The sequence below is a fragment of the Ammodytes marinus genome, assembly GCF_949987685.1.
Source record: "Ammodytes marinus genome assembly, chromosome: 16".
Lineage (NCBI taxonomy): Eukaryota > Metazoa > Chordata > Actinopteri > Uranoscopiformes > Ammodytidae > Ammodytes > Ammodytes marinus.
Window position 1 is genome coordinate 28,540,584 of NC_137220.1, and position 13,009 is coordinate 28,553,592.

At 42.9% G+C, this 13,009-nt stretch overlaps 2 protein-coding genes across 3 annotated transcripts; one reads left to right on the plus strand and one right to left on the minus strand.

The window, feature by feature from the left end:
* Nucleotides 1-364: 364 nt before the first annotated feature.
* On the minus strand, nucleotides 365-2,294 carry chchd5 (coiled-coil-helix-coiled-coil-helix domain containing 5). 2 transcript variants are annotated; one of them, XM_080043283.1, is made up of 4 exons: nucleotides 2,233-2,294; nucleotides 1,283-1,423; nucleotides 1,026-1,177; nucleotides 365-707 (listed from the first exon to the last, which is right to left on the minus strand). In XM_080043283.1, exons 2-4 carry the CDS (start codon nucleotides 1,411-1,413, stop codon nucleotides 679-681), a joined length of 312 nt encoding a protein of 103 aa, XP_079899409.1. In that variant the 5' UTR covers nucleotides 1,414-1,423; nucleotides 2,233-2,294; the 3' UTR covers nucleotides 365-678. The 2 variants fall into 2 exon arrangements, with proteins under 2 accessions (XP_079899409.1, XP_079899408.1); XM_080043282.1 differs by lacking the exon at nucleotides 2,233-2,294 and adding an exon at nucleotides 1,669-1,759.
* On the plus strand, nucleotides 2,154-12,548 carry atp13a1 (ATPase 13A1). The gene is made up of 25 exons (XM_080043281.1): nucleotides 2,154-2,649; nucleotides 3,752-3,841; nucleotides 4,022-4,285; nucleotides 4,427-4,582; nucleotides 4,708-4,777; nucleotides 4,877-4,983; nucleotides 5,128-5,257; nucleotides 5,416-5,471; nucleotides 5,563-5,689; nucleotides 5,843-5,980; nucleotides 6,131-6,251; nucleotides 6,399-6,556; nucleotides 6,883-7,058; nucleotides 8,383-8,493; nucleotides 8,609-8,734; nucleotides 8,815-8,923; nucleotides 9,108-9,301; nucleotides 9,733-9,829; nucleotides 9,915-10,099; nucleotides 10,283-10,397; nucleotides 10,481-10,677; nucleotides 10,828-10,970; nucleotides 11,077-11,188; nucleotides 11,282-11,425; nucleotides 11,511-12,548. Exons 1-25 carry the CDS (start codon nucleotides 2,296-2,298, stop codon nucleotides 11,619-11,621), a joined length of 3,591 nt encoding a protein of 1,196 aa, XP_079899407.1. The 5' UTR covers nucleotides 2,154-2,295; the 3' UTR covers nucleotides 11,622-12,548.
* The last annotated feature ends 461 nt before the right edge of the window (nucleotides 12,549-13,009 follow it).

The window sequence follows — 13,009 nt, forward strand, 5'->3', positions numbered from 1 at the left end:
GAAAAGACAGGACTCCTTTTTCTCCTCCATTACCCCCTCCCTCCCAGCTTTAATAATTGAACCAGAAAAAGTCTGTTCTGCTCGGTGGTCACAGGGCTCGTAACTCAACATCCTCCCTCTCTCTCTCTCTCTCTCTCTCTCTCTCTCTAGTCCAGCTGATTAGAAGTGGACAGCCTCATCCTCCTCCTTCCTTTCTTCCCAGACTCCCTATTTCTCAGTAATTGAGTATTCAGGATAGTCTGGGTGGGAGGGATACATTCCAGTTTAATATTTGACTCTGACTCAGACCTACAGAGGGAAAAGGTGGGAGGAATAGACAAGAGCAACAGGAAACAAAAGTATGAGCACACCAGATAAGTCATACAAGTCTCAGTTTTAATTAGATGGTTGAACATGATCGGTAAAAAGCAGACTTCCTTGAATACAGGTCAATGGTATTTTTACATGATCACAACATTTACATGAAAACTATGCAGTGATTAAATATTCATAACAGCCAGCCTAATTCACACAGTCATTTTGCAATAGTCTCATAAAGTTATGTAGAGGAAACAAATGTCCCCAACCATTGCTGCAAATAAAGTATCCCTACTAGGACACATGTGAGACCAGCCCATTGGTGCTGCCATGGAGACAGGAGGAGGCCTATTCTGAAGACGATGGATGTTGGTCTGTATGCTACGATGGCTGAGGTTCTGGATTTGTGGCTGAAAGAAGAAAGGGAAAGTATTGTTGTGTTGACTGTCAAAGTAAGATGAAGCAGTAGCTATTAGTCCCATGTTTTAGGCATTATGACCTGTGGGTGTTTTCCAATGTGTTTTTCTGTCAGACACCAGCACTTATCTGCAGCAAGTCTGAATAACCGTGCACAAATGATTTAGTGCACGGCCCCACCCTTACCCACAAATCAAGAGAGGAGGTATTATCATCTGCACATTCCTGTCACTAATGTTTGAATCGCTTCTATTGTGTTGTGTTTAAATTTGACCTTGAGTTGTGTATGGCCCATTCCAGCCAGGACTTACCCACTCCACTGAGGTCCACTGTCTCTGCACAGCCCAAAAAGCGCGCCACATGTGGCGAGCAGGAGGTAGGATTTCCCTGGTTTTCTCTCAGACAGCGCTCAAACTCCACAAACTCCTTGGAACAGCTCTGTCTGATGGTCTGGATCACTGGGCTGTCACACACACATTAAAGGCTTTAGATAGGCCTACAGATGAGAACATATTGGTGTCAGAATGATAGTGTCAATTGGGACAGAATGTTAAGTGTGTGTCCTTACTGTGATGATGTGCACTGTGCAACCTTCACCTTCAGTTCATGGCACTTTTCCTGCCATGCTGATGGGTTGGAGGCAACACATGACCCATACGCCTCCATTTCTTTATGGCAATACTTTGCCGTGATATCCATTACAGCTTGCCTGAAAGGTAACAGATGTATGCTATGTGAATCAGCCATGTTCTATAAACGAGTTCAATAAGCCATCGACCTGATAAACTTGCTTTAACAGGCACGAAGCAATATACAATATACCGGTAGTAAACGGAATCTAGTAGGCTACTTGTATGCATGCACCTTGATTCACTAGCCTATGCAATACAGTCTCTATCTAGATCAGATATCAAAGTAATTGTAAATATGTTTCATAATCTATACATGTCTTACATGTTGATCTTTTGGAGATGTCTCAAACGTGGAAGCTGATCAATCAAGGTTAGGGCACCAGTATGCCTGCATGTGGAGCCATGTCTGTCGCCGTAGCCTACACACCCATTACTACCCGATTGGATGGAAATATACCATTGTGGGATTTTCCCCTAATGTTATTGGTTTAGGTTTGTGTCAATCTCCCACTATGGCTACTCCCCTAAAATGACGATGAATTTCTTAAAGGGGCCTATACCTATTATAGCCTATAATTGGATAATTGAACCCATAGTTGAAGCATTTGACGACGAATACAGTCTATATGTTTACTAATAAACCTCTTTATTCGGATCTCATATTACGTCAAATCTAAACGATACCAATTAACTGTGTGGAATAGCATGAATAGTTGATTTTTCCGATTCAGTCATGCTGTGCCAAGACAACATTACGTGTCTTTGCGTGTTTACGTATGCGGAAGCCACGGTTCGAGAACGAGCGATTCAGTAAACCGTAAACGGGCTCTGAGCGAGCTCCGAGGCTGGACCGAGCAACGGTCCGTGTGTAGAAACGTATTCTTACCGGCTACCAAACGACGGGGCGGTGGTGGATGATAGAGGGAGCCAGAGGAGGAAGTAACGTACAATGAACGACTCCGACAAAGAGGGGAGTACGGCGGCAGACGGGATCCGGGAACGGGGTGAGATGCAAATGGCCCCTTCTGCCAACCACAAGCAGCATGACAGCGGCACCGGCGACGAGCTGGTGAGCTCGGTGACGCTGTACAGGCGAAGGCCCCGGCTGCTACACGGCACTCTCCTCCCGTTTGTGGCTGTTCTCTACCCAGGCTGGCTGTACGTGTGGTTAGGGGTGTACGGTGCCTCGGACTACCCGGAGGCAGGCCTCCTGGCGCTAGCCGCTATCGGGATCGCGCACGTCCTCACAGCGCTCTCTGGTTATTGGTCCGTGCACGCGCACTGTTGGCTCACTTGTTCCAAGGTAAACACAAGTTAACAAAAATAGAGCGGTAGTCTATGTTTTGGGAACCCTATTTTTCACCATACCCTGCACACAGGGGTCAAAGGCCAGGGTCCGAATTAACCCAGGAGCAATCAGGGTCTTGCTCAAAGGCACTAAAAGAGGGCAGGGGTTTGGCATGCTTTTCAAGGATGGTCTCACTAGCAACTGCATTGATTCTAAACATAACTTCGCAAACAAGTTTGAATTAGCAATGACATGTACCTGATAAAATAGCACTCACAATCTTTACTTACATTGTTTTCATCTTGTGTATTTTGGACTTCTGGTTATAGGCCTACCCCCTGTGATTATTTTATTAACATTTCATGTAAATGATAGGGTGTGACCTGTATGACTTCTTATACATTACCCTTCCCTCAAGCAAGTTTTACTATTGGAGGATGGTGTGGGGGGAAATCAACATTGTGCTGACCTATAAGACCACATGCTGATTGTTGTATACCATTAGGTCTATATGGTATGGAAATTCATTGGTTTCGTGTCTAACTGTAATTCATAAAATGGTAATGACAAATACAATTAATTTTCAAGCATAACATAAATATTTAAAAAATAGTTGCAGATGTAACCTTAGTATTAGTAGTGGCTTTGTACTAAGCTGCTCATTGAAGAGAGAAAACTGTTTCAAAATGATACTACAATATTGTTACAGTGGTAGATGATAACATGTCTCTGCATTTCTCTTTAACATTTGTCAGTAAGTAGTTGAAGTGAAGATCCTACAAAAAACATAATATTATATAGAATATCATTTAGAATGAATTCATTTTGTTTGTTCTTTTTGTATTTGGAACGTTTTATTTGGTTAAGCCTTATATTTGTTTAAATCGGAAAAGGTGTCCATGTAAACCCAGCTTCTGTAATCAAGAACAATACTTGTCATAATGTAAAAGATAAGAATTGTTTTAAAAGAATGTGCCTGAACTAAATAAAAAGTAAGTTGCTGTTTGTAAGGCCCTGTCTCTTTTGAGAGGGACAAAGCTCCAGAGGCATACAGCTATACCAAACAGGTGACTTGCCACAGTGTGTGAATGTGTCACCTGTTCATGTGTATACCCAGGAACCAGACCCCAACAAGGCTACGCTGGCTAAGGTCCTACCCACCCCAAACAATGGTTTTGCTGAGCTTGTGGCACTACAGAGGGACCAGGTCAGTTCACATGTTTACTCTGCTCCAGCTTAGTCACGTTTGTCTAGTGTTTGAGTTTGAAATGGCCTCACTGTATGTACAGTCTCATTTGAAAGAATCTTAAGAAAATACTCATTTGCTTATCTTGGAACACTTGAAATTCAATTCCATTTTCTTTCTTTCTCTTGTTCTGTCCAACAGGATGAAAATGGGGATGGGATTTTATCTTTTGAGTTTCAGAAGATACGCTACATCTTTGACCACGCCGAGAAGAAATGTTTCCTCCCTACAGCCTTTCCCATCAACCACCCGATGGGCTTCTTTCAGTCATGGCGTGGTTACCAAGAGGAGGCTGACCTCAGAGCTGCAGAGAAACGCTACGGCACCAATCGTGCGGAGATGATGGTGCCAGACTTCCTGGAGCTCTTCAAAGAGAGGGCCACAGCTCCCTTCTTTGTTTTCCAGGTGTGTGTGTGTGTGTGTGTGTGTGTGTGTGTGTGTGTGCGTGTGCGTGTGCCTTTACAAGTTTTAGTTCTTCATTTTTAGTTGAATGGCCTTAGTTATGATGTATCCATGTTCAGGTATATTTTGTCTGCCATCTTCCAGGTGTTCTGTGTGGGGCTGTGGTGTCTGGATGAGTACTGGTATTACAGTGTGTTCACCCTCTTCATGCTGGTGGCCTTTGAAGCCTCCCTGGTCCAGCAGCAAATGAGGAATATGTCTGAGATCCGCCGTATGGGAAACAAGCCCTACATGATCCAGGTAGGCTTGTTTAAATAAAAAAAAATATACAGTAGTTAATGTTTAAGTTATTAACAAACATTTTGTCTTGCATCTACGGTTTATTTTCCACTTATTTAATGCATCCCACGTGTATCTTAAACCAGGTGTATCGCAACAGAAAGTGGAGACCTATTTCAAGTGATGAGCTTGTCCCTGGTGACATTGTCTCGATAGGTAAATGTCCTGATGACTTTCTTTTTTCTTTTAGTTCTCACATCCGTTTGACTCTATTTACTGTGTGTTTGAAATGTGTATTTTTTTTCTGCCTCTCAGGACGTTCGCCCCAGGACAACTTAGTGCCCTGTGACGTGCTGCTACTCAGGGGCCGGTGCATTGTGGACGAGGCCATGCTCACTGGAGAATCTGTGCCCCAGATGAAGGTGAGGGGCAAACTATTAAACGCATGATACACAATACAGAGATGATGGCATAGGCTTTGCAGTGTGAGCCTCTGTTATTATAGACGGGATGGGATTATTCTGGGGAATCGCAATTACTGCTGACTGACACTATGGGGTCTGCAGGAGCCAGTGGAGGACCTAGACCCAGAGCGAATCATGGACCTTCAGACAGACTCTCGACTCCACATCATCTCTGGGGGGACAAAAGTGGTCCAACATAGCCCCCCTTTAAAGGCCACTGCTGGACTCAAACGTAAGTGCCAATTCCTCCATTTATTTTTTACCAACCACATATTCTGGTTGGGTCAGCAGAATCGCTGACCCAACCTTTAAGTAGTGCATCTACTGTATCACTTATCTTCATCCCCCCCAAAAAAATGCAAGCTCATTAATCTTCTCCTCTATGTGTAGCTGTAGACAACGGCTGTGTAGCCTATGTACTGAGAACAGGCTTCTACACTTCTCAGGTGAGGAATTTTACTTTCTATGCATTTTATTTCCATGTTAGACTAGTCCACTGTGAAAGTGTACTGACTATGTGTAAAAACATGTCTCCAGGGTAAACTGTTACGGACCATCCTCTTTGGTGTGAAAAGAGTGACCGCAAACAACCTGGAGACCTTCATCTTCATCCTCTTCCTCCTTGTGTTTGCCATTGCTGCAGCTGGTTACGTGTGGGTAGAAGGTGAGGTCCACACAATCAATTCATTGAGATGTCATTCTCATTTCACCCATGTATTATCACATTCAAAATGATCATTGTTAGTTAGAGGTATGTAAAAAGTGAAATCTTAGTTATGTATAAATACTAACTTTATGCTGTGTATTCCTCCTTCAGGAACCAAGGATCTGAGCAGGAACCGCTACAAGCTGTTTCTGGAGTGCACTCTTATCCTCACCTCAGTGGTCCCACCGGAACTTCCCATAGAGCTTTCTCTGGCGGTCAACACGTCTCTTATTGCCCTGGCTAAACTGTGTATGTCTGTGTGTGTGGTCCTGTCCTGCATGTTGTTTGAATACATAGAAAGAGTCCTGGAGAGAGCAGCTTCTGATTCAAAGCCTGTTACATCAGTGGCTCATTCAAGTCTTCTTGTTGTATTCTTCTTGTTGTATTTCCCCTGCTCAGACGTCTTCTGCACAGAGCCCTTCAGGATTCCATTTGCAGGGAAAGTGGAGGTTTGCTGTTTTGACAAAACAGGAACACTGACCAGTGATAGTCTGGTGGTACGAGGAGTAGCAGGCCTCAGGTAAACCCCGCCCACCATTCTGAGTCTTTTACTTTCAACAGAATAATTTCTGAAGCACAAACAGAAAGCACACTAGGCTACAGTTTAGTTTGGTTGATATACATGTGAACTGTCAAGCATATCGAGTGATGTCTGCATTAATGACAGAGAAGGAAAGGAGGTGATGCCTGTATCTGAGATCCCAGTTGAGACACATCGGGTGGTGGCCACCTGTCACTCATTGGTCACTCTGGATGATGGACAGCTAGTGGGAGATCCACTGGAGAAAGCCATGCTGACAGCTGCTGACTGGACACTCACTAAAGGTAAATGGAAATAAACTTCACTAATTACACAGTACAGGTCAGTGACAGGTGCTTGAGAGAATGTACTGTATGTAATCATGTTATGTTGGGCCACATAGAGTCAAGTGTCCCTCTCAAATTTGCACCCGTTTCTGAATTGCAGTACTTTCTTTCATTTTGCACCTAACCTGTTGTTCTCAGCTTGGTGGTGTAATTTGACTAGTGCAACTTAAAAGTCTTTCTGTTTATGAATGCATAGCATTTTAATGTAGATTTTTGTATTTGGGTTCTTCAATGGCACAATGTTTTCAAACGTGTGCCTCATTGACTCTTGCATCTTTGACCAGACGAAAAGGTGTTTGCAAGAGGCATCAAAACCCCGGGACTTAAGATCCATCAGCGATTCCACTTTGCCAGCGCTCTGAAGAGGATGTCAGTCCTGGCGTCGTATGAGAAACTGGGCTCTGCTGAACTATGTTACGTCTCAACCGTCAAGGGAGCTCCAGAGACCCTCAGAGGAATGGTACATATGGACACTATCCTTAAAGGTCCCATATTATGCAAAATGCACTTTTTCGATGTTTTTGAACATAAACATGGGTCCACGGTGTGCCTAGAGACTGACAAAGTATAAAAATAAAAATAAACTCTCTCCTTTTCTCACTCTCCCCCTTTCTGAAACCCCCACCCCTCCCCCCCAATGTACTCCATTCAGAATTCTTCTCGATATGTCGTCATAGCGAGAGAAGCCACCTCCCCCCCACATTAGTAACCAGAAACTTCCACCGTGCATTAGTCTATAATAACCCCACCCCCCTATTTCTTATTGGTCCACGGCCCCCGAGATCCTCTGGAAAAATATTCCTTCACCGCTATGTTGTTTTCCCCGCTAAGCGACAAGATGCCTGTAGTACAGCAGAGCATGCTGAATGTTGCATAAACCAACACAGAAGCCGATTGCTCATAATCAACTAATTTATCTTAACCACAGCAGTCAAATGCCTCGTTTTTAAAAACACAACGGTTAGGAAGCTACTTCTGCTTTTTTTCAAACGGTGAAACTAAAATACATTTTTTTATTGGTATTTTTGCCTGTATAGCTATTAGCTTCGGAACAAGCAGGCAGCTTTTGCTCATAATAGCCTATTTATACTCCCCAAAGCAGTCTAGCAATGCCTCGTTTTAGCAAGACAAAGGATTGGAAGCTAATAGTGTAGAAGTCAAACTTTGAAACTAATGTTTTCACTGATTTAAGTGTTATTTTTAGCCTTTAGCCCCGAGTAGCTTCGCAGTAGCCTCCATCTTTGGCTGCATTTTGATTGTGAACATGCCGTTTCCATTAGCTTGTGGCTGTCAGTGCATCTGTATGAACATACTCTTTCATGTAGACAAGGATCGGTCATGTCAAACTGTTCAAAGTGCGGCTGAGCCACTGCGTTACTAGCATTAGACGTGGTTCTTCTCACGGGTAAACCTAACCGTGGTAACAGGCACGGCAAAGACGGTGGGAAGGGCTATGGACGCTATGGACAGAGGGCGAGGCCAATGGCTTCGCTTCTGGACAGGGGCGGGGGGAGCTCATAGATGGTATATAAAATGAGGGGAGCTGCAGCTCGTTTTCAAAAATAGGCCATCCTGAGATTAGCTGAAAATCAGGGCATACTACAATAAATGATCGTGAATGAACGTTTTTTTCAGCAAACAACTAAAGAAAGACGTATTAGGGACCTCTAAGACCATATAATATTGACAGAAAAGTGTATAATATGAGACCTTTAATACATACAGTACATATTCTTGCCTAATCAAGCCTACCTACTGGTGTTCCAACCTGACTGTGATTGTAGTTTGCAGAATATCCAGCCAGTTATGATGAAGTCCACAGGGAAATGTCTCGAGAAGGCGCCAGAGTGCTGGCCTTGGGTTACAAAGAGATCGGACACCTCAGTCATCAGCAGGTTCTTATTTCATTTGAATTAAAACTAACAGATTGTTTTATCCGTCTAAATTGTATTCTCTAACAAGAAAATGTATTGTTAGCAACTCAGCTTATCTCATTTTTGGGTCTTCTAGGTCCGAGAGATGAGTCGGGATGCTCTGGAGTGTGACTTGCATTTTGCGGGGTTCATGGTTGTGTCCTGCCCCCTCAAGACTGACAGTAAGGCTGTCATCAGAGAGATCCAGGAAGCATCTCATCATGTAAACAAGCTGACAACACACACTTGTGCACACAAAGTCAAACAGCACGGTTGGGATCATTCCTTTCTCCTTGCTTTCAGGTGGTGATGATCACAGGCGACAACCCTCTAACAGCATGTCATGTAGCAAGAGAGCTCAACTTCATCCAGAAAGAACACACGCTCATATTGCAGCAAAGCCCTGAAGAGGGTAAGACAGGTTATCACTTTACAGAATGACTTGTATTGCTCAAGTAGGAGAAACATTTTAGTTGTAAAGGTTGTAGCTGAAAGCCATTTATATTCTTGTAGAAATGAATTTAGAATGGCTGTTTTTACCAAGGACATAGACAAAGTGCAGAGTAATTTACCTCTGATCTTATTATGTGTTTCAGGTGAGTGGCGGTGGGAGTCCATTGATGGCAGTGTGCATGTCTCTCTGCCGCCTCCCTCCGTTTCCTCATTGGTGGATCAGTTTGACTTGTGTGTAACAGGCGAGGGTTTGGCCAGACTGAGCTGTGACACCCGGCTACTCCACGCCCTCTTGCCTCACGTACAAGTGTTCGCACGTGTCAGTCCAAAACAAAAGGTAGGTCCCAAATCAGCAACCCAATGTCCCTTTTAAAGTCACGAGTTTTGTAATGCCCTAATGAAATGTACACTCTTAAACTAGCAATGTTAAAAAAAAATAAAAAATTATCAACAATTAGAAGCAGACATTTTCTGGGTCCCATTCAGTGTGTGTGTGATGATGTGTTTTTTCCTACAGCCATTCCTAACTTGCCACACAAATACAACATGACATTATGTTGAGGTATAGGCTACGATGGAGTAGGATGGCAAAAAAATGTACGATGTCTACAATATCAATAGTCAGTGTCAGATGTTGTAGTTTGTCAAATAACACCAATAATAGAATAAGATCCATCAACAGCTACAATACAAAGATAATTCTGGGCGAACTTTAAGGGTGGTTTTGGAAGTTAAAAGCTATTAAGATGGTTTTCTGTTCTGTTTCAGGAATTTGTCATCACAAGTCTAAAGGGGCTGGGCTATGTGACACTTATGTGTGGTGATGGCACAAATGATGTCGGTGCTCTCAAACACGCCCACATAGGTAAGATGTATCAACCACAGTGACTGTGTGCATGTGTGCCTATCTATTACCCCAATAGTGTGTACTGATAGAAGTTTCTCCTCAGGTGTTGCTCTGTTAGCCAACGCCCCTGAGCGCATGCCTGAGAGAAAGAAACGCGGGAGAGAAAAGGAGGTGTTACCAGCAGAACCCAGACCTTTACCACCGGTCAGCTCAGGAGGCAAACTCAGCTCTAGGGCAGCCAGGCAGAGGGTGATGGCCCAGAGAGAGGAGCAGCTTGCAGCACAAAAGGTCTGTCTTTTCAGGAAGGGCCTCGTTCCTTTCTAATTCTAAAGGAATGGTCATTTAAGGAGACGTGTACGCTGCCCATGTAATCTCACTTATTTAGAGCAGAAAAATGAGAATAAATGTGTCTCTCATTGAAATAATAGAGTATCAGTACACTGGTTAACGTCAGGGTTCATTGTGTAACAGGAGAGGATCAGTCAAGTCTTACGGGAACTTGAAGAGGACCAGGTACAAGTAGTGAAACTGGGTGATGCCTCCATCGCTGCTCCATTCACCTCAAAGCTCTCCTCCATACAGTGCAGTGAGTAACACTTGTTTATCAAACAGTTTGCAAACAAGATCTGAACATGAAGCTGAACAATGTCACTTTGTCTTTCTCCCCAGTCTGCCATGTAATAAAGCAAGGTCGTTGCACTCTGGTGACAACACTCCAGATGTTCAAGATCCTTGCGCTCAATGCACTGGTCCTGGCCTACAGCCAGTCTGTGCTCTACCTCGAGGGAGTCAAGTTCAGTGACTTCCAGGCGACCCTGCAGGGCCTGCTCTTGGCTGGATGCTTCCTCTTCATCTCTAGATCAAAGGTGAGAAGTTATAAAATAATTTAAAGCTTCTCATGTTTCTGATTGATGGTGCAAGGTAATCTTTATGGAATGTTTTTCTTCTACCATGACAGATGTCTCCTGTTATTGATGAAAACAAAATGAATTGTCTTTTTTCTGCTCTTCACACAGCCACTGAAAACATTGTCTCGAGAGCGGCCCTTACCAAACATCTTCAATCTGTATACGGTGTTGACTGTGCTGCTTCAGTTTGCTGTTCACTTCTGTAGTCTAGTGTACCTTTACAAAGAGGCACAAAGCAGAAGTCCGCCCAGGTAAGTCACAGCAAGACAGAATGAGAAAGAATGACAGTGTAAAGAGCAGTTATCTTTTACATTCATATATTCTAATAACATTTTACTTGTCCTTACTGTCTTGCAGAGAGGAGCGGTTTGCGGATCTATATAAAGAGTTTGAACCCAGTCTAATTAACAGCACTGTTTATATCATGTCCATGGCTATGCAGATGGCCACCTTTGCCATCAACTACAAGGTGCCTAATCTTAATACCAAGAGTATTTGTTGTCTCTGAATTTTTCCTAATATAATACAGTAGACTCAGAGCTGTTCTTGTTGTATCCAATAGGGCCATCCTTTCATGGAGTCTCTCAGAGAGAATCGACCACTACTATGGAGTATTGCTCTGTCAGGTTTAGCCATCGTAGGACTTCTCACTGGTTCCTCACCAGAATTCAACGAACAGTTTGCTCTCGTAGATATTCCAACTGAGGTGAGCAGACTTTTTTTATTTGTAATAACCTTGTAATAACTATGCACCCCATAAGGTAACCTGCTTACTGTTTGTTCCCTTGCAGTTCAAACTAATCATTGCCCAGGTTCTGGTGGTGGACTTTGTTGCTGCTCTGCTGGTGGACCGTGTCCTGGAGTTCCTGCTGGGCAAAGGAACTCTCAGGCTGCCTTCTTGAACTCAGTGCCAACAGCCATCCGCTGCCCTTATCCAGCAAACTGTAAAGGGAGAGGAGTCTTTGGAGGAGGAAGAGAATTAAAGCTGTTGTGACATGCACAAGGCAGCTGAGACAGTCATGGCGTGCAGTACTGCACACTCCGTGTATCCCTTCCTTCGTCCTGCTCTGCCCCTCCTTAACTATCTGTGTTTCTGTATTATCATCAGCTCTGTTTTTCAATTATCTTACTATTTTTCTTAACAACTCTCAATTTCTTTCAAAGTCTCTCTCTTTCTCCATCTGTCCCTCCCCGCTGATACACAAGGCCATGAAGACAGCAGTATTGAGTGAAGTGCGGGACTGTGTGCCGGCTAGAGTCAAACGTACAGGCACACAAAGGGTGCATTCTCCAAGAGAATGGCAAAAGTGTTTATTGATTTTTTGATTCCTCTCCTTGATTTTGTAAAAAGTGAAAAACCTCTCTAACAGACTTATAAAGACTTACAGATACAAAATGATAAAGTCTGTCAAGTGTTTTGTTAAGTACAAGTACTGGATGGGACACATACCACTGCCCCATACTGATGTGTGATCTCATTAAGCATGAGTATATTGAAGAATAGACTGGAAGCTTGTGAACTTTGTGTTTACTGACCAGCTGATCTAAATACTCCAAACATACTAATATAAGGTAATATAAGGACAACTGTTTGCTATATAGATTTGAAATGTTTTTACACAAATCTTTGTGATTTGATGAACAACTTGGAGTAGTTTTAAAAATAAAAACTTTTCCCACAAAGTCAAGATAGAAATCTAGTCCATTGCATTGTGAATGGAATACTGTACCAAGCATTCCACAACCATGGAGCAGAGGCCTTGAAACCCAAAATGTTTATCATTTCTGCCTCCTCTTAGTGATGTAATCCCACTATTTTTTTCAATGTACTTCTAATGGTTTGTTGAACACTTTCTAAAATGTACAAAGGGCTAAACAAAGAATATGCTCCAGCCTCTAATGAGCAACTTGTGAGACTGCTAGTTTCTGCTTGAGGCGGACGCATACATTTTAGACAAGAAAAACAACGTGCATGGACATGTTCTCCTTGTGCCATTTATACAGACTGATTGATTAAGATCTTCAAAGTCCTGTATCTCTCCTTAAGAAACAACAATAAGAATGTACTTACTAATCAGGGACATTACAGCCTGTTTTCTTATCACGAATCATGCAATTTCCAATGGCTCATTACTTATAGTTACATGTAAAAGTAGGAGGGGAGTCTCCAATGGAGCTTGGTTACATTTGGATTTTATAGTCAATGAGCATTAATGTAATTTTCTTTTCTTTAAAAGGTTTTTTTATTCATCAAAAGATTTGCGAAGCAAATACAGTACAATGATGAAGT